The following is a 24,508-nucleotide window of genomic DNA, read 5'->3' as shown; positions in this document are numbered from 1 at the left end:
AGGAGTCATGAGTTCATCTCAGTGCTGAATCTCATCTCTTCCTGTCTTCAGAGGAAACTTTCTCCATCCGTTCCTCTCAAACTCAGTTTTCAACTTCTTTCTAGTTGCTCCTTCCCATCAGCATTTAAATATCCTTAAATTTCTCCATTAACCCCACCTCCCCTTCTAGCTTTTGTGTTATTGCCCCCCTTCCTCTTTATAGGCAAATTTCTTAAAGACGTGATCTGATTTCACTGTCTTTATTTCTTCATGTCAGGTGCTCTCCTTAAACCACTTCAGTCGAGATTTTTCATCCCATATCCCCTCCAAACTGCTCTCACCAGGGTCACTGATGACTTCTATATTGTTAAATCAGACATCTTTCAGTGCGTACCTTGCTTGACCTCTAGGCAGCAATTAATTCTACTGATCACTCCGGCCTTCAAACACTTATTTACCTTGTCTTCATGAAAGCAGATTGTATTGATCGGGTGTCAGAGTTGCAAACAACAGAATCCACTCTGGCAGTTTAAACAGAAGAGGAATATAGTGAAGGATGTTAGGTGGCTCACAATATATGTGGGAGGACAGCTTTAGATGATGTTAAGCTACAACAACACCTGTCACATCTGGGTACAGATCCCACTCTCTCCGCCTCTTGGTGTCAGCACTGCAACTCACACAAATACTGCACACTTTTCACTGCTGACACCCAGGACTGGACTCTGGAAGTTGTACCACTGCCTTCTCCACCATGCTTGCTAGAAGATCTCACAACCTGCTTAGTCAGGAGTTCTCTTCTGAATTGAGGTTTGGCATGAGTGCCCCTGATTGGCCATCCTAGGCCATAGGTCTATATTCTAGCTGCCAATTACACTGAAAACTAGAGTTGTGACTTCTCTCTTGGGGAGATGGAGATGCCCCAAATAGAGAAGGTGCGTTGAAGAGGTGGTAGCTACCACTATTTCAACATTCATCTACCTCCAATATGCTTCTAATTTCGCTGCTACATCCCTGAGCGGTCTTTCTCAGTCCCCTTTCTTGACTTGCTCCTGGAATGTTGAAGTTCCCCAGGGCTCCATCTTAATTTTTCTCTCCTCATTCTGAACCCTCTCCCTGGGTGGTGATGTCTAACATCATGGCTTTAATTACCTTCTCTGTGCTTAGGACCCCCAAATCTTGATCTCCAGTTTTGAGTTCTAGGGCCACATATCTGACTGCCTTTTGGACATTTCTACTTGGATGTGTCTTAAGCACCTCAAATCAACCTGTCTAAAGCCATACTCCTCTGTAACCCAAATGCATTCCTCCAGTTCCCCACAGCACAGGTCCATCTAGTTGCTGAGAAGGAAGATGTTATCCTTGAGAGCTTCCCTCTCTCATCTGCAGGTATACAGTCAGTCCCAGAGTGCAGTCACTTTTAGATCCCATATATATTGTTTTGAATCTGCCACACTCTCTCCATATTCAACTAGAATAGACTGTCACAGTCACAGGAACCCAAACTACTAGGAGAGCTTCCTCCTAGCTTCCAGTTTTGCTCTTCTGTAATCCATCCTCTACCTTGCAGTTAAAAAGATCTTGCTGAGCAACTCATGTCATCTCATTCCCCTGCTTAATGCCCTTCGGAGAAGCACACACCGCCCCGCCCCTCGCCCCTCCCCCCCGCCCATGCATGTGCTTATGTGGTCCTAGGATATCTCTGGAAAGTTGCACCAGAACTTAGTAACCGTGGCTGTCTTGGGGATTTGGATGGGAGAACTGAGTGGCTGAAGGTCAGACTTACTTTTATTGTTCACTCTATTGTATCTTTAAAATTTTTATACCACGTGCACGTATGATGTATTCGAAAATTGACTGAAAAAACCAGTAGATTTCCATTGATCGCAAGATAACGTCAAACTCTTTCATGTGGTTTGCAAGACCTCAACACAAAACTGCTCCTGCTTGTTTCGTGAGCCACATTGAATGTCTTGCTATTCTTTGAATATGTGAAATTCTCTCACTTTCCAGCATTTGCACATAGTTCCCTTGTTTGAAATGCTCTCTTCTTTCCCATCTCCTTTAGTCCTCTGCTCAGATGTCACAGCTTCTGGGAAGCCTGTTTGACTAGATTTTGAGCCCTCAGTTTTTTTCTAGGTAGTACTATCCTTATCAGACTCATAACATCATCATCATCATCATTATTATTATTATTATCATTATTATTAATTGTGTCTCTTTGTCAGAAAGACCACAAGCTCTGCAAGGACAGATACATCTGGCTTATTCAAGGCTATGCCATTGGTTTCCATGTTAGCACTTTGGACATAGTAAGAAATCAATAAATATTACTTACATATGGATAAACTACTCATGCATTTGTTTCCTCTGCCCCTTAATATTTCAAATTATCTCACTTTGCCCCATAGGTATTAGTTGATGATCCACTCTCAACCCTGTCTCAAATTTTCCTACTGCATGTCTTTCTCTATCTCTCTCTGTCTCTGTCTCTCTTTCTGTCTCTGTCTCTCTGTCTCTGTCTCTTTATTTATATATATATATATATATATATATATTTAAGTCAGGAATCCTAAAGCTAGGAATAATATAGTCTGTTAAGAGTAGCAAGAAACTGATATAATGCTAATGGTTTCACTCTTCTTGAAGAATGTACCGTACAATTTACAATGAATGAATTTTTAAAAAATAAATGAAGGAAATATGTTCAATGTACCCTTTGCTTAATTTCATGTGAGATGTCAAAAAAATCATATGTTTAAGTAGCGTATGATAGCTATAGTTTTTAATACATAAAAATTAATATTTGGTAAACAAACTCATTAGTGCCACTGACTTTAAAACATGATTGCTGGCAATTCCTTTAAATGCTAGCTTATTTGTAAATGACAGTTTAATTTATTCTTTACTGATTTTTCACTGAGCAGCCTACTTTGACTTGCAAATTTTTTATTCTTAAAAATACTCTTATCTTCCCAAATGTGACTCTCAATTCTCCTTCCAGAATTACATTTCTCAGAACTTCCTCTTTTTCTTGATTTATGAATTAAATTTTTGATCTCTTTGCCAACTTTCCCAAGCCAGTTTTTCACAGCTGGTGGGCCAAGATTTAGTAATAACCCATACTGATCTGTATCATTCTTCAGTATGAGGAGTCCTTGCTGTTGAGCTGTATGACTTAAGACCTTACTGGCTGAGCAAGAAGGCATTAGTGTTCATTACCATGCTAATATAATCTTTTTACAGGACAGTGTTGAAAATGCTGTTGCCTTAGAAATACACCATGCTGGGCTTCCCTGGTGGCGCAGTGGTTGAGAATCTGCCTGCTAATGCAGGGGACATGGGTTCGAGCCCTGGTCTGGGAGGATCCCACATGCTGCGGAGCAACTAGGCCCGTGAGCCACAACTACTGAGCCTGCGCGTCTGGAGCCCGTGCTCCGCAACAAGAGTGGCCGCGATAGTGAGTGGCCCCCGCTTGCCGCAACTAGAGGAAGCCCTGGCACAGAAACGAAGACCCAACACAGCCAAAAAATAAATAAATAAATAATTAAAGGTGCTAATAATTAAAAAAAAAAAAAAAAAAAAAGAAATACACCATGCTTTTAAAAAAATGGCACCAGTGACATGCAAGGCATAAGATGGGGGTAGCTGGGTTGCATGGCAGAAGCACATAGGTGAGGGGGCAGCATGCCTGGGTGCACACTGCCTCCAAGGTTAGTGTGGAGACCAGTCTATGGCCAAAAGGAACATTAACTTGGGACCTGGGGTTTGGAAGCAGTGTTCTCATTTTGATTATCACTCATTAACCGTGTAAACTTGTATCAGAGTGATCGTCCAAAAACACAGATCGGATTCAATTAATCCTCTCCTGAAACCTTTCCCATTTTGTATAGGATGAAGTCCAAATTTTTTAATGGGGCTCACGAAAGTTTCATGATCTGACTGATCCCTGCCACCTTTTTAATTTGTCTCTGGCATCCCTGTGCCTCCATTTCTTCGATAGTAAATGACTGGGATTAGTTTAGATGATTTCTAAAATTCCTTTCGGGTCTAAAAATCTATGATTCTGAATAGTTACATAGTCGGCCTCAGCTTTCAGATAGGGTAAAAGGGAATTTATAAATTCCTGTTTCTAAAATATATCAGCTTGAATTATCCTGGGGCAAGGGAAGCTGTTCAAGTATAAGAAACACAGTTTACTTCTGCTTTTTAAGTTTGGTAGAGTAGGATTGTGTGTCCTACAAAATCCTAGAGAATCAGATTCTTCAGTGCAATCATATAGATCATGTTCTCTTTGTTAGAACTGTAAATTATGAGGGCTGGTAACGACTTGGAAACCTCTAGCCTTTGTCTTTACAGATGATTAAATTAAGGTCCAGAGAGATGAAATGCCTGTCAGGTTTATAATAGAGCCAAAGACTAGACTCCAGCCTTCTTTATTCCCACCGCAGTGTTTTTCCGTGACACAAGACAATTTCACCACCGTGGCTTATGTTCACTGTTCATACAAAAAAGCCCACGTCTAAGTGAATGCCTGGGCAGTATCCTGGGAAGACAAAGGATTCACTCTGCCAAGTTGAGCTCCAGGTCAGGCCAGTGTGAATGAGGATACTTATCTTTTCTCCTTCCGATGAAAAGCCATGAAAGGGTCCATTGATTCCTTCAGCAGATATTTAGTGAGGGCCAGCCATTATTCTAGAACAAGGTCTCTACCCTCCAGAATCTTATATTCCAATAGAAGTAGACAACAGACATACTAACAAATAACTTAATAAGATGCTTTCAGACACTGATAAGTAACGTGGAGCAACTGGGGCTGGGAAGGTTACTTTAGATTTAGTAACTACCTAAGACTCTGACTTCTATTAATTCATGAACATTCTCCTTCACCTTGATTGTACCTTTTTAAATTAATTCCACAATTGCACCTTACCAACTCCTGTGAGATGTATTTTTCTATGCTGCTTCCCCAACCTCCTCCTTCCAAATGCTTTAATGTCTTCATATCACAACAAAGAAGATACCTTTCTTCTATTTGTTGGGCATTTAAGTGCATTTGCATGTGTCTTCTATCCCATAACAGTGTTTCCGGTTTTTTCCTGCACAAACTTCATTCAAATGGAATGTTCATCATTCCTCAATATTTCATATTTTTGCCATCTCTGCTGCCTACACCAGACTTCAATCTTTACAGTACTGTTTTTTGAATACCTCTGTTTGACAGGAAACTCTCTTCTTTGGCAGCGCCTTCCAACTTTGTGCAAGTCAGTCACTTTAAGCCTACTTCTTCAAAAGCCACTTTCAGTCCTGCCACACCATCACATATTCCTTGGTTGCCTCTGTCCTTAGTCATCAACCTTCCTCTTTTTTTTTTCTTTTGGCACTTAGCATATAAGACCTCATGTTGTTATTCACGTAAGTATGTCCTGGCTTCTTAATTTCATTATAAGCTCCTCAAGTTGGGGGAGGGAAGAGTTATAAAATCATTTGTATCACCAAATATAAATTCCCTAATCTGTTCTGAATTAAATGGTGCTCAGAAGAAATAGGCACTGTGTTAAGAAAAAAAAGTTGGTTGCTCCCTATTTAATGCACATGGTGTATGTTTCAGATAGACAGTATGTGTCACTTCATAACATTATCATTTAAGTATTATTTCTTCAGCTAGAGTTTGTCTTTTTTGCCTCATGCAGTATATAGACATGTTTCATGTCCATTATATACTTGTTGAATAAATGAATGAAGATTTTTTAAAAACAACTAGATATTTCAAAGTCTGTACTTTGCTCATGTACATTGTGATTTTTAAGGAGGGGAATGGGGACAGGATAGTAATATAATGGTTCTGAAATTATTTGACCATGCACTACTGTCTTTTCAAACAACCATGAATCTCTTAGAGATAGTACTCTCTAAAATGTAGGCTTAAAACATAGAAGGCACCTAAAAGGATAATGATGATAATGATGATGATATTACTATTTCCTGGATTGTAAGTCCTTTTAAGGCAGGGTTTATGCTTTAACGCCCTTTGTACTGAATTTTGGAAAGGATGTTAAAAGCCCCATGGTTCAGCAATGTACCCTTTGCTTGAATCTCTACAGTGTGTCCAGCCATGTTTGAATTTTTCCATCTGGCCGGAAGCTACCTTCTAGCAGCCCTTTCTAATATTGTGCTGTTCTCCCCACTTAATAGAGAATTCTATTGAAGCATACTCTGTCCATGGTACTATCCACCTATGGTTGTTGTTTTACCCCTTAGGGTTATCAGTATGACTGAAACTCCAGTAAAGTGACTTGGACATAGAAAACATTCAATAAATATATAGAGAATTGAACTGAATTGTAAGAATTTGACTCATTGAGTTTTTGAATTGGGATTTGGAACTAAAACATACCTTGCATTAAGATTGAATATGTTTTTCATCAGATTACTTTTTAGTTGTGCCATTTTTGTGCCTGTGAGTATCTGCAGATGTAAACGGAAATGACGTTTATGTAGCTTTGTAGTTCTAGTATGTAAATGCGACTCTTTGGAGAGTTCCTTTCCTGAAGATGGGGCATGAGAAATTTAAAAAGGCAATTGGCAATTAGGTATACAGTATTGCGATGATAGTTTTTTGGCATTTTACTTCTTTTCCCCTCACAACACTGCTCCAGGAAATAGGTCTGACACTTCATATCTCTTTGTCGTGAATCCTATATTCCTATGTGATCCAAATCACTCAAATTCCTAAAAGGCTTCATATTAAATAGGTTCCTCATTTTTGCTTTACAACCCTATGTTGAATTGGGTTGGCCAAAAAGTTCCCTTGGGTCTTTCTGTAAGATGTTACGGAATATATTTTCTCTGACTATATGACAGCTTAAAAAGGAAACATCTGCAAGAGAAAATTGGACAGGCTGATGTCCCCCAACAGTCTGGGATGTAGACCTAACAATGAGCAATTGTTAGAGACAGTATTTAGAAGGCCAACATACCCTTTCACAAATTATCCTTTATTCATCTTACAAATCAAGATATTCCATAGCTTGTAGCTGTAAATAGAGCCACATTAACAGAAATTACCCCAATTTACTGTCTCTTTTCTCCATCCCATCCCATAGGACTTTAGTATTCTCAAAGTTCCCATTCCTTAAGTGTTCTTGGGAAGGGTCTAGGTTACTTCATACGTACTTATGAGTTGGATTTGGCAGGTTTGGTGGCTACTCCTGCTGGGGTAGGCTTTCTTCTCTAGGGTAGTGTTTGGAGAGAGGCACAGTGTCTTCTGTACTTAATGCTTGTTTCAGCTGGACTCAGTCCTGCTGCAGGCACTGAAGCTACTTCCTTGACTCTACCAGGAACTATGATCTCTCACTAGGAACTACTCTTGTTTTGAGGTGATGTCACAGTGTACTCAGTGGTGTTTCCTTTTGATAACCAAGATGCTGTCCCTGGGTTATGTTCATTATTCTTGGCTCTTTCATCTCCAAAGATAAATTCTTCATGCTTTTGTGTACACGCACTTCTTTGTGGCCATTCCTCCAGCTCACAGCTTAAGCCCAGGGGGCTTATACAGTGGTTTTCAGTAACATTGACTTCTCCTCATTACCCTCTCAGAAGGGCAGGGTTAAAGTCCTTTGATCCAGCTGAACACCTTAATAATCCCATATAATTCCTATTATGATCTTAAGACTCTGGAAGCAAATGAGTTTTCATCATATTCCACCAGGGTGCTTGTAGTTTGATTTTTTTTAGGCTGTAATTGATTGTGATACTTTCCTTACAGACCAGTGCAAACATACAGAAGTAGCAGGAGTAGATAATGCTCCATGCATGCTTGAGAAGAATGTATATTCTGTTTTTTTTTGGATGTAGTGTCCTGTAAATATGAATTAAGTCCAACTGGTCTATTGAGTCATTTAGGACCTCTCTTGCCTTATTAATTTTCTGTCTGGAAGATCTGTCCATTGATATAAGTGATATGTTAAATAAAGTCTCCTACTATTATTGTATTCCTCTGTTTCTCCCTTTATGTCTGTTGGTATTTGTTTTATGTATTTAGGTGCTCCTATATTGGGTGCATATGTGTTAATGAGTGTAATATCCTCTTCTTGTATTGATCCTCTTATCATTAAATAATGTCCTTCTTTACCTTTCTTTATGGAATTTGTTTTAAAGTCTATTTTGTCTGGTATGAGTATTGCTATCCCTGCTTTTTTGTCATTTCCATTTGCATGAAATATCTTTTTCCATCCCCTCACTTTCAATCCATGTGTGTCTTTTGCCCTGAAGTGAGTCTCTTGTAGGCAGCATGTTGTAGGTTCTTGCTTTTTATCCAATCTGCCACTCTGTCTTTTCTTTTTTTTTAAGTTTAATTTTAATTTTTATTTATTTATTTATTTATGGCTGTGTTGGGTCTTCATTTCTGTGCGAGGGCTTTCTCTAGTTGGGGCAAGTGGGGGCCACTCTTCATCGCGGTGCGCGGGCTTCTCATTATCGCGGCCTCTCTTGTTGTGGAGCACAGGCTCCAGATGCGCAGGCTCAGTAGTTGTGGCTCACGGGCCTAGTTGCTCCGCGGCATGTGGGATCTTCCCAGACCAGGGTTCAAACCCGTGTCCCCTGCATTGGCAGGCAGATTCTCAACCACTGCACCACCAGGGAAGCCCCACTCTGTGTCGTTTGATTACAGAATTTAGTCCATTAACAGTTAAAGTAATGTACTTATTTCCATTTTAAACCTGGTTTTCCAGTTGATTTTGTAGTTCTTTTTTCCTTTCTTTTTGTTTTTGTTTTTGCTTTTGCGGTTTGATGGTTTTCTTTTGTATTATGCTTGAGTTCTTTTCTGTTTGATTTTTGTCAATCTATTGTATGTTTTCGATTTGTGGTTACCCTGGTTTTCAAGTATGTTGATCCATAACTATATCTACTTGCTTTAGACTGATAGTCGTATAAGTTCAAACACATTCTAAAAGATCTACATTTTTTTTACACCCTTCCACAGTGTTTTGTGATTTTGATGTCCTATTTTACGTCTTCATGTTTATCCTTTTGCAGTTAATTGTAGTTATAATTGCTTTTACAAAAAATTTTTTTCTCTAATTTATATAATGGCTTATTTAAGTGACCTTCAATCCTTTTATATATTTGTCTTTCCTATTGTGATTTTTCCTTTCCTGTAGATTCTTGCTTCTTTTCTATTTAGAGAAGACCTTTCAATATTTATTTAGGGTAGGTATGGAATTGCTGTATTCTTTTAATTTTTGCATGTCTGAGAAATTCTTTATCTCTCCTTTTATTTGAAGTGATAATCTTGTTGGGTAGAGTATCCTAGGTTGCAGGTTTTTTCCTTTCAGGACTTTGAATGTATCATGCCACTTCCTTCTGGCCTGCAGTTTCTGCAGAGAAATCAGCTGAAAGCCTTATAGGGGTACCTTTGTAACTGACTCTTTGTTTTTCTCTTGCTGCCTTTAGAATCCTCTCTTCATCTTTAGCTCTTTCCATTTTAATTAAGATATGTCTTAGTGTGGGTCTGTTTGGGTTCATCTTGTTTGGGACCCTCTGTGCTTCCTATTCCTTGAAATCTGTCTTATTCTTTAGATTTGGGAAGTATTCAGCCATAATTTCTTCAAATTTTCGATCTCCTTTTCTCTCTCTTCTGTTTCTGGAACCCCTGTTATGCGTACGTTGCCACAGTTTATATTATCCCATAGATCTCGTATGTTGCTTTTATTTTTTTTTCCTTTGTCTTTCTGTCTGCTGTTCTGATTCAGTGATTTCCATTATTCTGTCTTCCAGATCACTTATTTGTTCTTCTATGTTATTTAGTCAGCTATTCATTGCTTCTAGATAGGTCTTTAGCTGAGTAATTGTCTAATTTTTATTGGTTCCTCTTTATAGTTTCTAGTTCCTTGTTACAGTGATCTGCATTTCTATTGATAATCTTTTTTAATTCCTTTAGCATTTTTGTTACCTCCTTTTTGAACTCAGGGTCTAGTAGACTGGTGAGGTCTGCTTCATTATTTGTTCTTTCAGAGGATTTCTCTTCTTTCAACTGGCAGTAGTTTCTTTGCTGTTTCATTTTACTTAACTTTCTCTGTCTCTATGAATTTAGGAGAAACCATTATCTACCGTGATCTAAAAGGGCTGTTTTCATGTGGGAGCATCCCTGTGTAGACTGTGTGAGTCCAATATTTTTGTTGCAAGGGCTGTTTTTTATCTGGATGCCAGCCACGTCTTTCCTCAGAGAATGCTGGCTCTTAGCCCCTTGATAGGGAGTGTGACTGGCATTGTGGTGTCCAGAGACTGCACAGCAGTGTTGGACAGGGCCTCCTCTTTACTCTGTGGCTGTCACAGCCCTGTCAGGGGTGGGGTCTGCTCCACAGTTCTTGGACTAGAAGCCCTGAGATCCAGGTTCTATAAGGCTCTGTTGCCCTTGAACGCCTGCCTGCTCTGTCCCAAAGGTTGTGACCAGTGAAGCAAGTGAGGCCCAGGGAACATATGTGCTGTCCCTGCAGGCATCTGTGGTTTTGCCCAGAAGCAGCCCAAGGTTGTGTGCGTCCCTTTCTCCACTGTGTTTGTCCCAGACCTAGTGCTAGGCTGCAGTGTGGAGTGGGCTGGTGCTGGGGGCTGGAGTGCTGTGGCTGCAGGAATCGAGATGGTTATGCTGCTTCCTGGGGCCTGGGCTGCCTCTGTGGCAGGCCTCTCCCAAGACCTGTGTGCCCCAGATCTGGCTCCAAGCTGTGGTGTGGGGTGGGTGGAACCAGAGGGCTCCCTCTGGAAATGAACGGCTGTATCCTCCTCCCCAGGGGCTGTCCGCCTAAGACATGCATTTCTGTGGTGCCACTTGACAAAGACTGCCCCTACCCTGTGAGCTCTGAAAATGGGCTTCGAGGCCAGACCCGCCGCCTTCACTTGTGAGCCCACAATGTCTGCCACGTCTGGACCCACCTCCGCCTGTGCGAGCACTGATCATGGCTCCAATGCCAGACCCACGGTTGCCGTGTGTGTGCTGTGCTGACAGTGGGCTTTGAGATTTGGCATGGACCACTCCCTAGGCCATCTGGGCTGTCTCCACGCAGCTAGAACGAGTCCCCTGTGAGGGCCCTTCTGCCCGAGATTTAGCACCTAGCCACCGAGCGCTAGTGGCCCTGCCCAGCACGCATTTCAGACTTTTGGGAGTGTGGTAAGGTGGCAGCCGTCAGATCCCCTCTCTCTCCTCCATGATTACTAGCAAGCCAGCATGCACACACTCCTCTGGAGCAAAGTCCAAGCCCCACCCATCCCAGCTGACCTCTTAGCAGGAAAGGAGGTTCCCCAGGACAAGGGTCTATGTGTGGACTTTCTCTCCTTCACAGATCCTTCTCCGTGGTGCTGGTTCCGTCCTGATGCCTTTTTCTCTCTTTCTTTTTTTTAAATTTCCAACCTGCTTATGTGGAGATCTTTCTTGCAGCTTTGGTTGTATAAGAGATCTTCTACAGCTTCCAGTTGATTTTCTATGAGAATTGTCTCACATGTAGATGTATTTTTGATGTTGCGGGAAGGTGAGCCTCACGTCCTCCTACTCCTCCATTTTGGTCCTTCTGAGTGATTCTTAACTCTGATTATGCATTAGACAAGGGGTCATCAAATTATGGCCTTTAGGCTAAATCTGATTCAACTTCTTATTTTGTAAATAAAGCTTTATTGGAACATCGTCAGGCTCATTCATTTACATATTGTCTATGGTTGCCTTCATGCTACAACAAGAGTTAAGTAGTTGCAGTGGAGAACTTATGGCCCCCAAAGCCTAAAATATTTACTATCTGGCTCTTTATTGAAAATTTTTGCTGACCCCTGCATTAGACTCTTCATAGAGAAGATTAAAAATAATATTATGTCTGTGTTGCACCACAGATAATTAAATAAGAATTTGGAGTGGGATTTGGGGAGTTGGCACAAAAACTAATTTTTTAAAAAGCATCTCACATGAATATAATGTGTAGCCAGAATTAAGAAACACAAATAGATGATCCCTACCCTTCAAGAGTATATTTGACTTATTGGAAAAAGAAACTTACAAAAATTAATAAAGGTACAATGGATATATCTATAATGGAAGCATTTACAAAGTTCCAAGGGAGCACAGCATAGGGAGCATTTTACTTCATTAGGGAAGTTTTCTCAGAGAGACATTTAAACAGATTCTTGAAGGGTGAATCTACTGGTAGACAAGATCCACTGTGGGTGGTGATAGGGAGAGAAATAGAAGAGAGAACAGCATATGCAAAAGCACATAAGTAAGAAAGAGTGTGGCCCATTCAAGAAATGACCAGAAGCTCAGTGTGGCCAGAACACTGAGAGGGAAGAGGGAGTGAGGCCATAGAATATAAAGCCAGAAAGTAATGGCCAAACTGGGAGGGGCTTTGTATGCTAAGATGTTTGTAATTTACTGTGTTGACTTTCATTTAGAAGTTGAATGGAAAATTGAGTCTCTCTAAATCTCAGTATTTTCATCCGTCCCTCTAGCTCTAAAGTATAGCCCCCCGAGAGACTGTGTCAGCTATTTCTTTTGACACTCTCAGGACTGAGAACATAGTTGAGTTTATATGAATGGCATGACTTTTGTAGTATTGGGTCACCTGGCTATCTCCTGTAATTGATCCCTTTCTTTTAATAGTACAAATGAGGTCAATGCTACTTTGTGGATTTACCACAAGGATTTGAGAAAGCAGACTTCTGGAGGAGAAGCACCTTGCCTGGTCAATGCATTAAGGCCCTTAATGAAGAGTATAACATAATGATAAAATACCTGTGAAATACTTTATGTTTCAGGCAGAGAGGGGCTATAAAATGGGGACAGTTTTATTGTTAAAATTCACATTCTTCCCAATTAGTACTAGTGCTTATTATGGCTTAGCATTTGCAAGTCTCTACACTCAAAACTTGGTGTGTGAATTACTGTGGAAGCTCTTCAATATGATATCTTGTTTTGCTATTTTACAGCTTCTCATTTCTATCAGGCTCTAGATTGTAATTTCATCTCTGTTCAACACTTACTGGTATAGCTATATCTCTACTCGTATCTCTAATAAACTACATGTTCTTGGTTTCATATCTTTAAGTGAAGTTTTTCAAGTTCTGGTGTGTATTGAATATTCTATTTACCTCTTGTAGGGTCTCCCCAAGTGTACAGAATAGCCAGTGAATCAAAAAATAATATGTGGTCGGCTCAGTGATTGAAACGTCCATGATTCTAAGGCAGCCCAGTCTCTACTTTCTGATTCGTTTTATCAAACATTCTATCTAAGGTAGATGAATGGACTGATATTTTCAGATGTATTTTAGAATGATGCAAGTTGAAATATAAAGACATCTTTGAAACTCCAGCAAGAGCTTTTAGGAAAAAATGGTATAATTTCTGTCATTTGAACCTCAAATGTTTCTACTAAAGGAGATACTTTGAATACATTTTAAAAATGCTTTTCAATTAGTAACTTTTGCCCTCTCCCCACCAAAGAAAATTATAGAGAAACTCTAGAATACTGGCCACTGTTGACCTCTTTGCCCTACTTTTTCTTCACAGACGTTGATGAGTGTGCTGACGGGCGCCATTACTGCCGTGAGAACACGATGTGTGTCAACACCCCAGGTTCCTTCATGTGCATCTGCAAAACGGGATACATCCGAATTGATGACTATTCATGCACAGGTAAACAGTGACTATTTGTGAAATAAAATCTTTCTATGCCTTAAATTTACTTTTAAAAGTTCCTTTTTAACTCTAAGTGTTTGGAGAAGTGTGCCATAAATACCCCCTTACAACAAAACAAGTTATAAGCAAAAGCATATCTTCTTGATTTGGTAGTTAATTCTGAATTTGTTCTAAGGAAAGGGCTAGCTCCTTGCTCTGGATAAGAAATTCCTATTAGAAATATAAACTGAGGAACAAAATCAATATTTTACTAATTTTATACTTAAATAGTATTTATACTCAAAAGTTGTGTGAATTCTATGGCAAATCTGAGAAACACCCTTAAATAATATTTCCTTTACATGACAGTTGACTTTTGAATAGAGGAATAATGACATAAATAATGTAATGTTTTCAGAAATAGATCCGTGGAGTGCTAGGAAATGGGAAAATCTTCTTCATGCCTCTGGGGAGTACAGTGGAGTATCTACATCAAAGAAGTTTTGCTTATGTTTGTGCTATGAAATATCACTCCCGTCAGTACCATCCAGAGTCCTCCTCAGGGATATCTCGAGTGTTAGTCATGTCTGTAGTTGGTCCTAGGATAAAACAACCTATTCACTTCATATTCTGTAGAATATGAAAGAAAATGGTGCTAACAGAGTAGCTTGCAGCCTATGGGGATTGAAGAAATGTGGGTGTGAAATACAACATTCTTTTGGCTTTTTTTTAAATAGAAGAAACATATACGTACGATATTTTAGAAAAACATGTAAAATCATAAAACTGGAGAGCACTTAAAGTGTTATCTTGTCATTTTTACTGTTATGTCCCCATCATAAGTTGAAAATATCATAAGTTGAAAATGCATTTAATGCACCTAGCCTACTAAACATCATAGCTTAGCCTAGCCTACCTTAAACGTGCTCAGGACACTCACATTAGCCTACAGTTGGAAAAAATCAACTAACACAAAGCCTATTTTATAATAACGTGTTGAATACCTCATGTAATTTATTGAATACTGTAGTGAAAGTGAAAAACAGAATGGTTCTAAGTGTATCGGTTGTTTACACTTGGTTTGCTGCTGCTGCCCAGCATCGCAAGAAGGTATCATACTGCATATCACTAGCCTGGAAAAAGATAAAAATTCAGAATTCGAAGTACATTTACTACAGAATGTTTATCAGTTTCGTACCATCATGAAGCTGAAAAGTCATAAGTCGAACCATTCTAAGTGGGGACTGTCTAGACTTGATATCCTGTTTATTAGTTAGAGCAAAGGGACCGTCCTTCCTCTAAACTCAAGTGTAGCATTTATATAAAAACAGAATGATGAAAATAAAATGTAATGAGAATTGCCTTCTCAGTCTATGGAGAATAACCAAAGATATTCTGAAGGTAGAAAATATATTTAACATAGAGTTGCCAATGGGTTTACAGATTCTTGCTTTTTTGTCAGTTCATCCTAAACATTTCCACATTATGGGAACAATTCTGCACTTTTTCTTTAGAAAAAATGTAATCACACTGAGTGGCAAAGTATCCTGACAGAGCACTATGGAGATATTTTTCAACATAAAAAAGGAATATAAAAGAACACGTCTTAATGAATACATGAAGAATAAAATAAACAGTTTGCTGTAGTATTGGTAATATCAATAAATCTGCATTCCAATGTAATGGTTAACAGAACAAAACAAAAAAACTAAGATAAAACTACTTGAGTGATATTTCGAGATGTACTCATTAAAAATAAGAGTGCTAGCAATTTTCAAGGAGTCTGCTAATTCTTCGGCATTAGAGACTTAAAAAGCTTTGTATATTTTTGTACTTCCTAGTGATTCTTTTTGTTTTTCTTACAATCTTAAAAAGTGTTAGAGACGAGTAAGGAAGAGTACACAACACAAGATTTGGCCTAGTGTTGAATGAGGAGTGTTTCTTGGGGGAGGGTATTTTCAAGAGGTTCATTTCCATCCTGAGCCTGTCTGTTGGCTATAAATCCAAGGACTAGTTTAGCTGTCATCCCTTACAGAGCATCTTCTGCTTTGGCTTTACCTCTCCCAGTGTATTTTCTTTCCAAATAAAATCCCACAAATTGCTGGGGGGTTTTTTTTTGGACTACTTACGGAGAATTTCCCCTTAAGATTTCAAAGTATCTAATGATAAAAATGAAGTGTCCCTTTGTAGGAATACCAAGGAAGGCCAAAATCATCTTAAGAAAAGCTGTTCAGGCCATGATTTTTTGCCTAAGGAGCCAGAGCCAGGAATTTCATGATCTGGCAGATGATGGAATGTGTTTCCTTAATGATGCACCAGCATTTCCAACTAGCACCACTATTTCTATGCTTCCATTTAAAGAAGAGAGACTTTCTTGCCCTGAAATTTTCTACCTACTCTGAGTAGGTCTGCAAATTTGAGAATTTCCGTCTGTACATAAAAGTTGGATTTTCTTGGGAATATGAGTGAATTTTACTTTGTCCTCCAGAGTCAGGTGATCTTTGACACAACATTTTATGCTAAACCCTGCAGGGCCAGCACATATTTAAGGTTCCTGTAAAGGCAATGAATGTTTAAATTTTCCCTCTTTGAATCTTTTCCTCTACCCTTTAGCATTAGCATCTGCACAGAAGGCTTGAAGAAGGCTTGGCTCCTCTATGATGTGGGTTTGCCTTATGGCTGAAGGCATCTAGGCTGTACCTTTTCAAGAGCTCTCATAAGACCAGAGTAGGACTTTATATCTCTGATAAAGATTGGGATTTATTTTCTCTGAATTTTAGAAACGGACATTTACATACTTGCAGGAGTAGGCCTTCCAGAATAAATGTCAAAACACCACTGCAGAGCCATTCTCTGATGTTTGTGACTGAGCTCTTGAAGTTCTGAATTTGCTTTGCTTCTGTATCCCTGCCCCTCTTTGCTATTGAAGAGCACCCTGCCATAGCGTCACAAGTGACATTGTCAACACTGTACCCAGCAGACTCTCAAACATGCTTACCCCATCTGAAAATTAATCATAGACATTCTAATTTAAGGAAGAATCCAAGGCAATACATGTTACTTTATAGTTAAGAACTTTGATCAATAAAAGAAGCCTTTTTTTTGCTTTTATAACCCTGTAGTCTGGCATAGAAATTATGTATGCTGTAGGGTAATCACCTTCCACAGCTGGTAGAATTGCACAGTTTTTTTTTTTTTTCTTTCACTTTCAGATAATTTGAGTTATATTTTTCCCATGATGAGAAAATTTTGGAATGGAAGAATTCTTACAGATAATCTAATCCAATTTCCTAACTTCTACAAATGAGGAAATTGAGGCTCAGAGAGATTAATTGCCTTACCTATGGGCATACAGTTAGTGAGAAGCAAAAGGGGGACAGAGGATAAGACTTTTTATTCTTAGCTCTTACATTAGTCACCGTTGGTTTAATTTGCAACCACACAAAAATAAGTAAGGGGAAAAGATTCATACTTTATCCAGAACTGCATTATTCAATTTATAATATTCAGTAGTTAAACTGCGTTTCTATAGTTTCACTTCATTAGCTTCAACTCCAAGAGGAATTTTTCCCCTACAGATCATATAGTAATAATTCTAAATCAGAAGTCAGTAGAAAAAATAGACATTGCCATTTTCTGGGCCTCTGACTCTATTATGCAGTTTCACTGATGACTCAGTTGCACCATTTGCATAGTTTATACTCTTGATAAAGTGTTGATGCAGCACTTTATATTCTTCTGAACTCATTAATATAATTTTCCTTCCAGTGATGGTGTTTTTTTTCTAGTTAATACTTCATCATCTCTGTCCTTCTCACATCCTGTCCTATTCTAGAGGAAAGCATGGTTATACCTACAAGAAAAGAGAAAGGAAGGAAGGGAGGGAGGCAGAGAGGGAGGGAAGGAGGAAGGAAAGAAGGAAAGAAAGGATAGAAAAGGCAGAGGGAAGGGAAGGAAAAGGGTTTGGTTTATATGAGCCAAGATGTTAGAAGCCCATTCTTCCATCTCTCTGATTTCAAAAATAACTTAATTTTCATGCATAACAGTGTCTTTATTATTTATCTAGACTAATGCCTTTCTTGGTTCACTCACATAAGCACTGATTAAATTGGGCAAATCTTTCTGAGTCTCACTAGACAGCTCATATTGAAACTAGTCTTGTGTAATGGACAAAGAATAAGATAGCTCTGGAAATAAAGATGGGATCAAGAATTTTGGAATTATCAAAGGATAAAAATATTCTGAAGGAAAAGGCATTCATTTCAGATCTTCCCGATATATCTCTCTGCTTTGAGTATTACAACTAAAAAACAGAATTCTCATTCTTTTTTTGTGTTGATGAGCTTGTAATCTTCCCCTCTTGTGTAGTTTTTTAGAGTGGGAACAGGAGAATGGGAAGGGTGGACCAGTCTACCACCAAGGAATGGAAAAGGTCTTGCCCAACTTAGGGAGAAAATTCATCCTTTAGGGTACTGGTTGTCCAACAGGGGCGATTTTGCCTTCCTACCTGCCAGAGGTTATTTGACAATGTCTGGACACACTGTTGGTTATCACAGCTGTGGGGAAAGGGGGTTGCTACTGGCATTTGATAGGTAGAAGCCAGAGACATGCTAAACATCCTATAATATTGTTAGACTAGCTGTCCTCTTGAGGAAATGTCTTATTTTTCTGGAACCCTTTCAACTGGGAGCTTTTCTCTGGTTACTTTCCAACTGAGTCATTAATCTTTATCCTGCACAGGGCATCCAGTATAAGACAGCCTCCCCATAATAAAGAATTATATGACACAAAATGTCAGTGGTGCCAAGGTTGAGAAGTTAGGGTCACCCACTCAAAACTGTAGGATGTACACTTTCTTTTTAATTTCCCTTTTCCTCTCCAGGTTTCTTTTAGGCCTTGTATAGTGATGTCTTCTCTCAGTTCTTGAGGTATACCCAGTGTCCTTCTATTGGCCTTTGGCCACAAAAGGGACCCCTTCTCAGTAAGGCCCACTTTCCCCCAAGTTCTTTCCTCTCCTTTCTCTTATCAAAAACCTGTTCTTAAGACTCGCAGACATAGAGAACAGACTTGTGGTTGCCAACGGGAAAGGGAGGTGGGGGAGGGATGGATTGGGAGTTTGGGGTTAGCAGATGTGAACTATTATATATAGAACGGATAAACAACACGGTCCTACTGTATAGCACAGGGAACTATATTCAATATCCTGAAATAAACCAGGATGGAAAAGAATGTGTAGATAGATAGACAGATAGATAACTGAATAACTTTGCTGTACAGCAGAAATTAACACAACATTGTAAGTCAACTATACTTCAATAAAATAAATTAAAAAAAAAAAAAAGAACCTGTTCTTAGCTTAACAGGTGGAAAAATCGCAGACCTCACAGAGGTGGCAGAGGGGATTTCTTAGGGCCTCTCAAATTATGCTATCCTGATGCCTTCCCAGTATGCTTTCCATTGACCCTGACTGCTTCCGTTTTTCCAGAGCTTCTAATGCAGGCTTTGGCCCATGTCACATATCACAGAAGGTCCACAAAGTATCTGAGCACAAGAAATCCTTCTGGATACTTGATTTTTGTTGTTAAACAAAGAGCCTCCTCTGGTGTTCCCCAAGGAGTTTTACTTCTTAAAGTACTTAACTTTTTACAGCATCGAATACTCCTAGCACTTACATTTTATGTTCTCGTTGTAGTTACTTCTTTTTCTCTAACAAGGTCAATACTGACTTTTTAAAAAAAATCATCATTACCATCCTATTTGTCGAGCTTTTTTACTGTTGGTTTTCTAGCGTTTTCAAGAATTTTGGATGCTATTGACATGCACAGAAGGTTGCAGAGGATTTACTACTGGGCAACCAGAGCAAAGATTTTAAGTCCGTTGTAAACCAGGCGTGGCCTTTTCTCAAATAGCTGTCTCCTTTTTGTGTGTTTCTTTGAAGTTCCCTATTAATTAATGCTAGAAAAGGTAATTTGCTTAAAGTTCTTAAAGAGATGATATTTTGGAAAGGCAGCATAACAGTATACTTTTTCATTCTGCAGTCTTCCAAAAAGAATTGAAATTGAAGCTGGTAATTTATTGTATGGATGTACAATAACTTTATTATCAACTGTTTAAAAATAGCTCTCGGTGGGTTTATCAAAATCACAAGTACGGAAGAAGGTAGATAATTCATTGTGTGTGTACCATGATAATTACCGGTATATAAATAGTGAAGGAAGTAAGAATATTGTGGACAACGGCAGAGAGGGTAGGGGGCCAGGAGAGGCACAGATCAGAGAGAACAATGGTAAAGAAGAGGAAGTGAAAATATGCATATCAGCACTCACAAAACTCCTAAATAAACAAAGTCATTTTAGTTATAAAAAGCCTTGTCTCTTTATCTGTAGTAAAATGCCTAGCACAGAAGAACTCTTTAATAAACATTAGCTACAATTATTGTTGTTGTTTCTATTGTGATTAGAGAAGTGATCCTCTTGAGGAAATGTCTTCTTTCCCTAGGATTTTTTCAACTGGGCACTTCTCTCTGGTTACTTTTCAATGGAGTTAGTTTTATTATTATTATAACTAGATAGCCTTGCTGGAGCAATGGATTCAACGTGTTTTTATTTAGTCAACTGACTTATTATGTACCTGTGAATAGGGGCTTAAAAAAGAAAGAGAAACCTTGGTGTAACTGAATAGCACTCTCTCTGGAAGTTGGAAAAAATCCTTCCATAGGAGGATTTGTTGTACTTCCTGGGATCAGGGAGGTTCCTCCTATTCTTGAGAATGAGTGTTAGATGGGGAGGCTTGGAGCTAGATATCTGCATCCAGGCCCTACTGTGGACACTAATCTACCCAGAGTAGAGTCTATGGCCTCTAAAGAATTAGTGAGTCTGGTCAGTTCTCAAGCAGGGCAGATTTTATGAGCCTGGCTGCTTCTATGTGGATTTCTTTTCTAAAGAATCACAATCAGCAATCAGACAATCCTACCATCTGGCTACTAGTTGCCATGACAGTTGGGAAAGACTTTTGCATTTTTATGAGCAATCACTCCAAATTTTCTTTTTCTGGAATCAGCATTACAAAATATGATACAACTGTGGCATATTTCATAAAATATGAAAAGTCAGATTTGGGGTTTTAAATACGGCCTCTAATGCTAAAAGCTGTGTCATTCATCTCCTGTAGTTTGCTATGTATTATTATGCTGTGTAATTATTATTGAGTAACTTGAACATCTAAACATGATCACAAAGGCAAATTAAAATACCAAGCCTTAGGACTCAAAGAATTAATAATGAAAAGCAGTTTTTAAGCAAACATAATCAAGAAAACCTCTCTAGAAGAATGTGTACTGTGGTTACCAGGAAGGGTTAATGTTTAGAAAACTTCAGACCATGTTTGGAAAACTTGCAGAGAACAGAAGTGAGACCCGTCTGCACAGTGAGTGTGGAGGCCAAGGCAATGTGCTTATCTCTTTTCTGAAACACATATATGCACGCATACAATTAGCAGTCAGCTCAAAATGGAACAGGCTCAAAGGCTTAGGGAGCCGAATTCCCTTTTTCAAGATGAAAAGCTTGGAAAAGAGCCTGTGCTATCTGAATCTGTCAGTGAGTGGGGGTCACACACCAGCACCCATGTAGCAGTTTCCAGGCTTGTCAAAGCCTTTATGCAGCATCTCAGCGCAGCCCTCGTATCCATGTCTGACCTCCAGCCCGGCCGTGGTTTGATCCAAGCACCCGGTGGCGTGTGTCCACACAAGCTTGCCTCTGTGCAAGCTCATGTGAGCACTGAGTTGACGGGAGCCGCCTCATTAGGCAGCCTCACTTGCTTTGACTTGGTTGGTAAACTTGAATTCACCTTTGTCCCAAATGGATTCTTGTTTGAGTTTTATTATGAGATTTTTATGTGAAGAGCACAGAGCTGAAAACTCACATAGGGGAATAAAAAGATTATACATGCCAGGAGTGTAATAATAGTGGTGTCTTAGCAACAGACACCTGTGGAGGACAGGATTATTGAAGTGGAGGTTTAATAGATGCCTTTGACTTTCTTCCTTTATTGTTGGCTTTGACATGTTAGCCGGAATGGAAGTTTGGCTTTCCTTGTGCCTCTTCACTGTGTGCTCCATGCAACAGAGTTCATCGTCTGGCTCTACTGCTGATCTAATCTTGCAGTGGATGTGTATCCACCTGGTGACATCGCCCTGTCTTGGTGTTCCCCTTTTCTCCCCAGCCCAAGGTGCCTTTGCAGTGTCACATTCAGGTCATGGGTTTGGGCTCAGAGGGTGAGTTTCCTCTCTCAAATCCAGAGCCTCCTCTCTCCTGTGTGCCTCTGCTGGGGAATGGCAGAGCCTCACTCGTTGTTTGGGTAGTGCCTTCACTAGTCTATCTGTTGCCACGTATTTCAGTGATTGGTACTTTCTTCAGATAACTTCTGATACCAAATAAGAGGTTGCTTAAACTAATTTCTTTTATCAGAGGGACTAACATTGTATTAGTTATCTACTACTGCATAACAAATAACCCCCAAATTAAACAGCTTAAAACAGCATGCATTTATTGTCTCACAGCCTGTGGGTCAGGTGTCTGGGCATAGAATAGCTGGGTCCTCTCCTGCAGGGTCTCTCAGAAGGCTACAATCAAGGTGTCCACCAGGGCTGGGGAAGGGTTTTTCTCTAACCTTACCTTTGTAGTTGTTGGTGGATTCAGTTCCTTACTGGCTGTTGACTGTTGATTGCCCTCAGCTCCTTGCCATGTGGTCCTTTCCAAAATGGCAGCTCGCTTCATCAAAGCCAGTCAGAGAGAGAGCCTGCTGGCAGGACAGAACCAACATCTTTTGTAACCTAACCACAGAAATGACATCCTATTGCCTATGCTGTAGTATATTGGTTAGAAGAAAATCACTTAGGTCCAGCCCATACTAAAGAGGGGGATTACCCAAAGGCATGTCTATCATGAGGTGGAGATCACTGGGAACCATCTTAAAGGCTGCCTACGACAGACATTAAATATTATCAGTAGTTAACTAACCTGCTTCAGCTAAGGACTGATAAAGAGCACCAGGTTAAGAGTAATGAAAGAGTAGTAAAAATTCATTGTGTAAGAACTGTGTGTGATTGTGAAAAATTCATGATATGTCACACGTTTCTTTCACTTTTCTTGACACCAGAGCTTTGATCTGGGTGCATAGTAGGGTTATTGTCTGATTTAATACATGGAGATGGTATAAATAGATCATTACTGTACACTGTGGTACATTCTGTAACAAAGGAATGTGCAGAGAGCTGTGGCCACCCCAGAAGAGGCAGTGAGTAATCTGGTTTAAGCCCAATTTTGGGCAGGCATCACTAAGTGACATTTAAATTGAGGTTTTTAAGGATGAACAGACATTTCAGGAGAGGAAGAAATGAGAGAAGGCATTTCAGGAAGAAGGAAGAGTAGGTACAAAAGTATGGGTTGTTGTATAATAGCAAGTTTAGTGTGAATGGAATTGTTAGAGATAAAGCCAGAAAACCCTGTGGAAATTCTAAGATAAGAATTTATGGTTTTATGATTTTATGATAAATTTATGATAAACCTAAGATTTTATGGTTTCTAAAACATTTCACTCAGTCTGTGCACCTTCTAATTGAGATGTGCATGTTGAAGTGTCCATGTTTTGCTTTGTTTTTGTTTTATGTTACTTTTCTTTTTTGCTGAAAAGTTGATTATTAAACTGATGATACTTCTAACAATCAATGCAGAGCTAGAATCAAGGTGATAGGATATTTCATTTCAAAGAAGACAGAATGCTTTGTCGGTGTTCTTGGAACCCCATGAAAGAATAATTTCAGTGTGTCCTAATGAGAACCGAATTTAGAATTTTTCTAGAACAAAATCATAACCATTAAGTCACTACCTGAGACATTTTTATACAATAGATTTGCACATACATATCCATTAAATGTTAGGAAATGCAACAACAGCAAACAACAACCAAAAAGACAGGAAATGGCTAAGAGTTCCATAGAGCTTCTCTCTTTAGCTGGTCCAAATCAAATCTTAATCTCCCCCCTGGGCCCCTCTTCTCCATGAATATTTTGTGGCGTTTTAGTGTACGGATACTAGCTCATTCAGACTTCTTGGATTTGAATCTTTGTTCTGCTGTCTACTAGCTGTGATCTTGAGCAATTCATCTAACCTCTTAGCTTCAGTTTCTTCATCTTTAAAATGCAATAATATTACATACTTTATACGTTGTTTTTATTTTTATTTATTTATTTTTAACATCTTTATTGGAGTATAATTGCTTTACAATGGTGTGTTAGTTGCTGCTGTATAACAAAGTGAATCAGCTGTATGTACACATATATCCCCATATCTCCTCCGTCTTGTGAGACGAAGCATGCAAAGTCATCAGCATGACAGCTGAGACATAGTAAGCACTTAGAAGTGATAGTTATTATCGTTACCAGTTGTGGTAAACACAATAATGTCCCTCCAAAGATGTCCGCATCCTCATCCCCAGAACCTTTAAATATGTTTCCTTACATGGCAAGAGGGACTTTGCATATCTGATTAAGGTTAAAGACCTTGAAATGAGGAGATTATCCTGGATCATCTGGGTGGGCTCAATCTAATCACATGAGTTCATTAAAGAGAAGAACTTTTCCCGGCTGTTGTCAGAGGGAAATGTGACTATGGAAGAATGGTCAGAGAGTTGCAATATTATTGGCTTTGAACATGAAGGGGGTGCCCTGGACTGGAATAGCCTCTAGAGGAACAACCTGAAGAAGCTGGAAAAATCAACAAACAGAGCCTCCAGAAAAGAATGCAGCCCTCTGGACATCTTGATTTTAGCTTCGTCGGACTTCTGACCTATAGAACTATAAGATAATGAATTTATGTCATT

The 24,508-nt window shown here is 39.3% G+C and overlaps 1 protein-coding gene across 3 annotated transcripts in view; it reads left to right on the top strand.

Moving 5' to 3' along the window:
• The window catches only part of NELL2 (neural EGFL like 2), a 357,101-nt gene that overhangs the window by 190,588 nt on the left and 142,005 nt on the right, over window positions 1–24,508 (top strand). For all 3 annotated transcript variants that reach the window (XM_036866748.1, XM_036866747.1, XM_036866749.1), the window contains one exon: window positions 13,523–13,648. In XM_036866748.1, coding sequence (XP_036722643.1) covers window positions 13,523–13,648 — 126 coding nt within the window. The remainder of the gene's footprint in view (window positions 1–13,522; window positions 13,649–24,508) is intronic.

This window comes from Balaenoptera musculus, chromosome 10 (genome assembly GCF_009873245.2).
Source record: "Balaenoptera musculus isolate JJ_BM4_2016_0621 chromosome 10, mBalMus1.pri.v3, whole genome shotgun sequence".
Lineage (NCBI taxonomy): Eukaryota > Metazoa > Chordata > Mammalia > Artiodactyla > Balaenopteridae > Balaenoptera > Balaenoptera musculus.
This window is presented reverse-complemented; position numbering and strand designations above follow the sequence as displayed.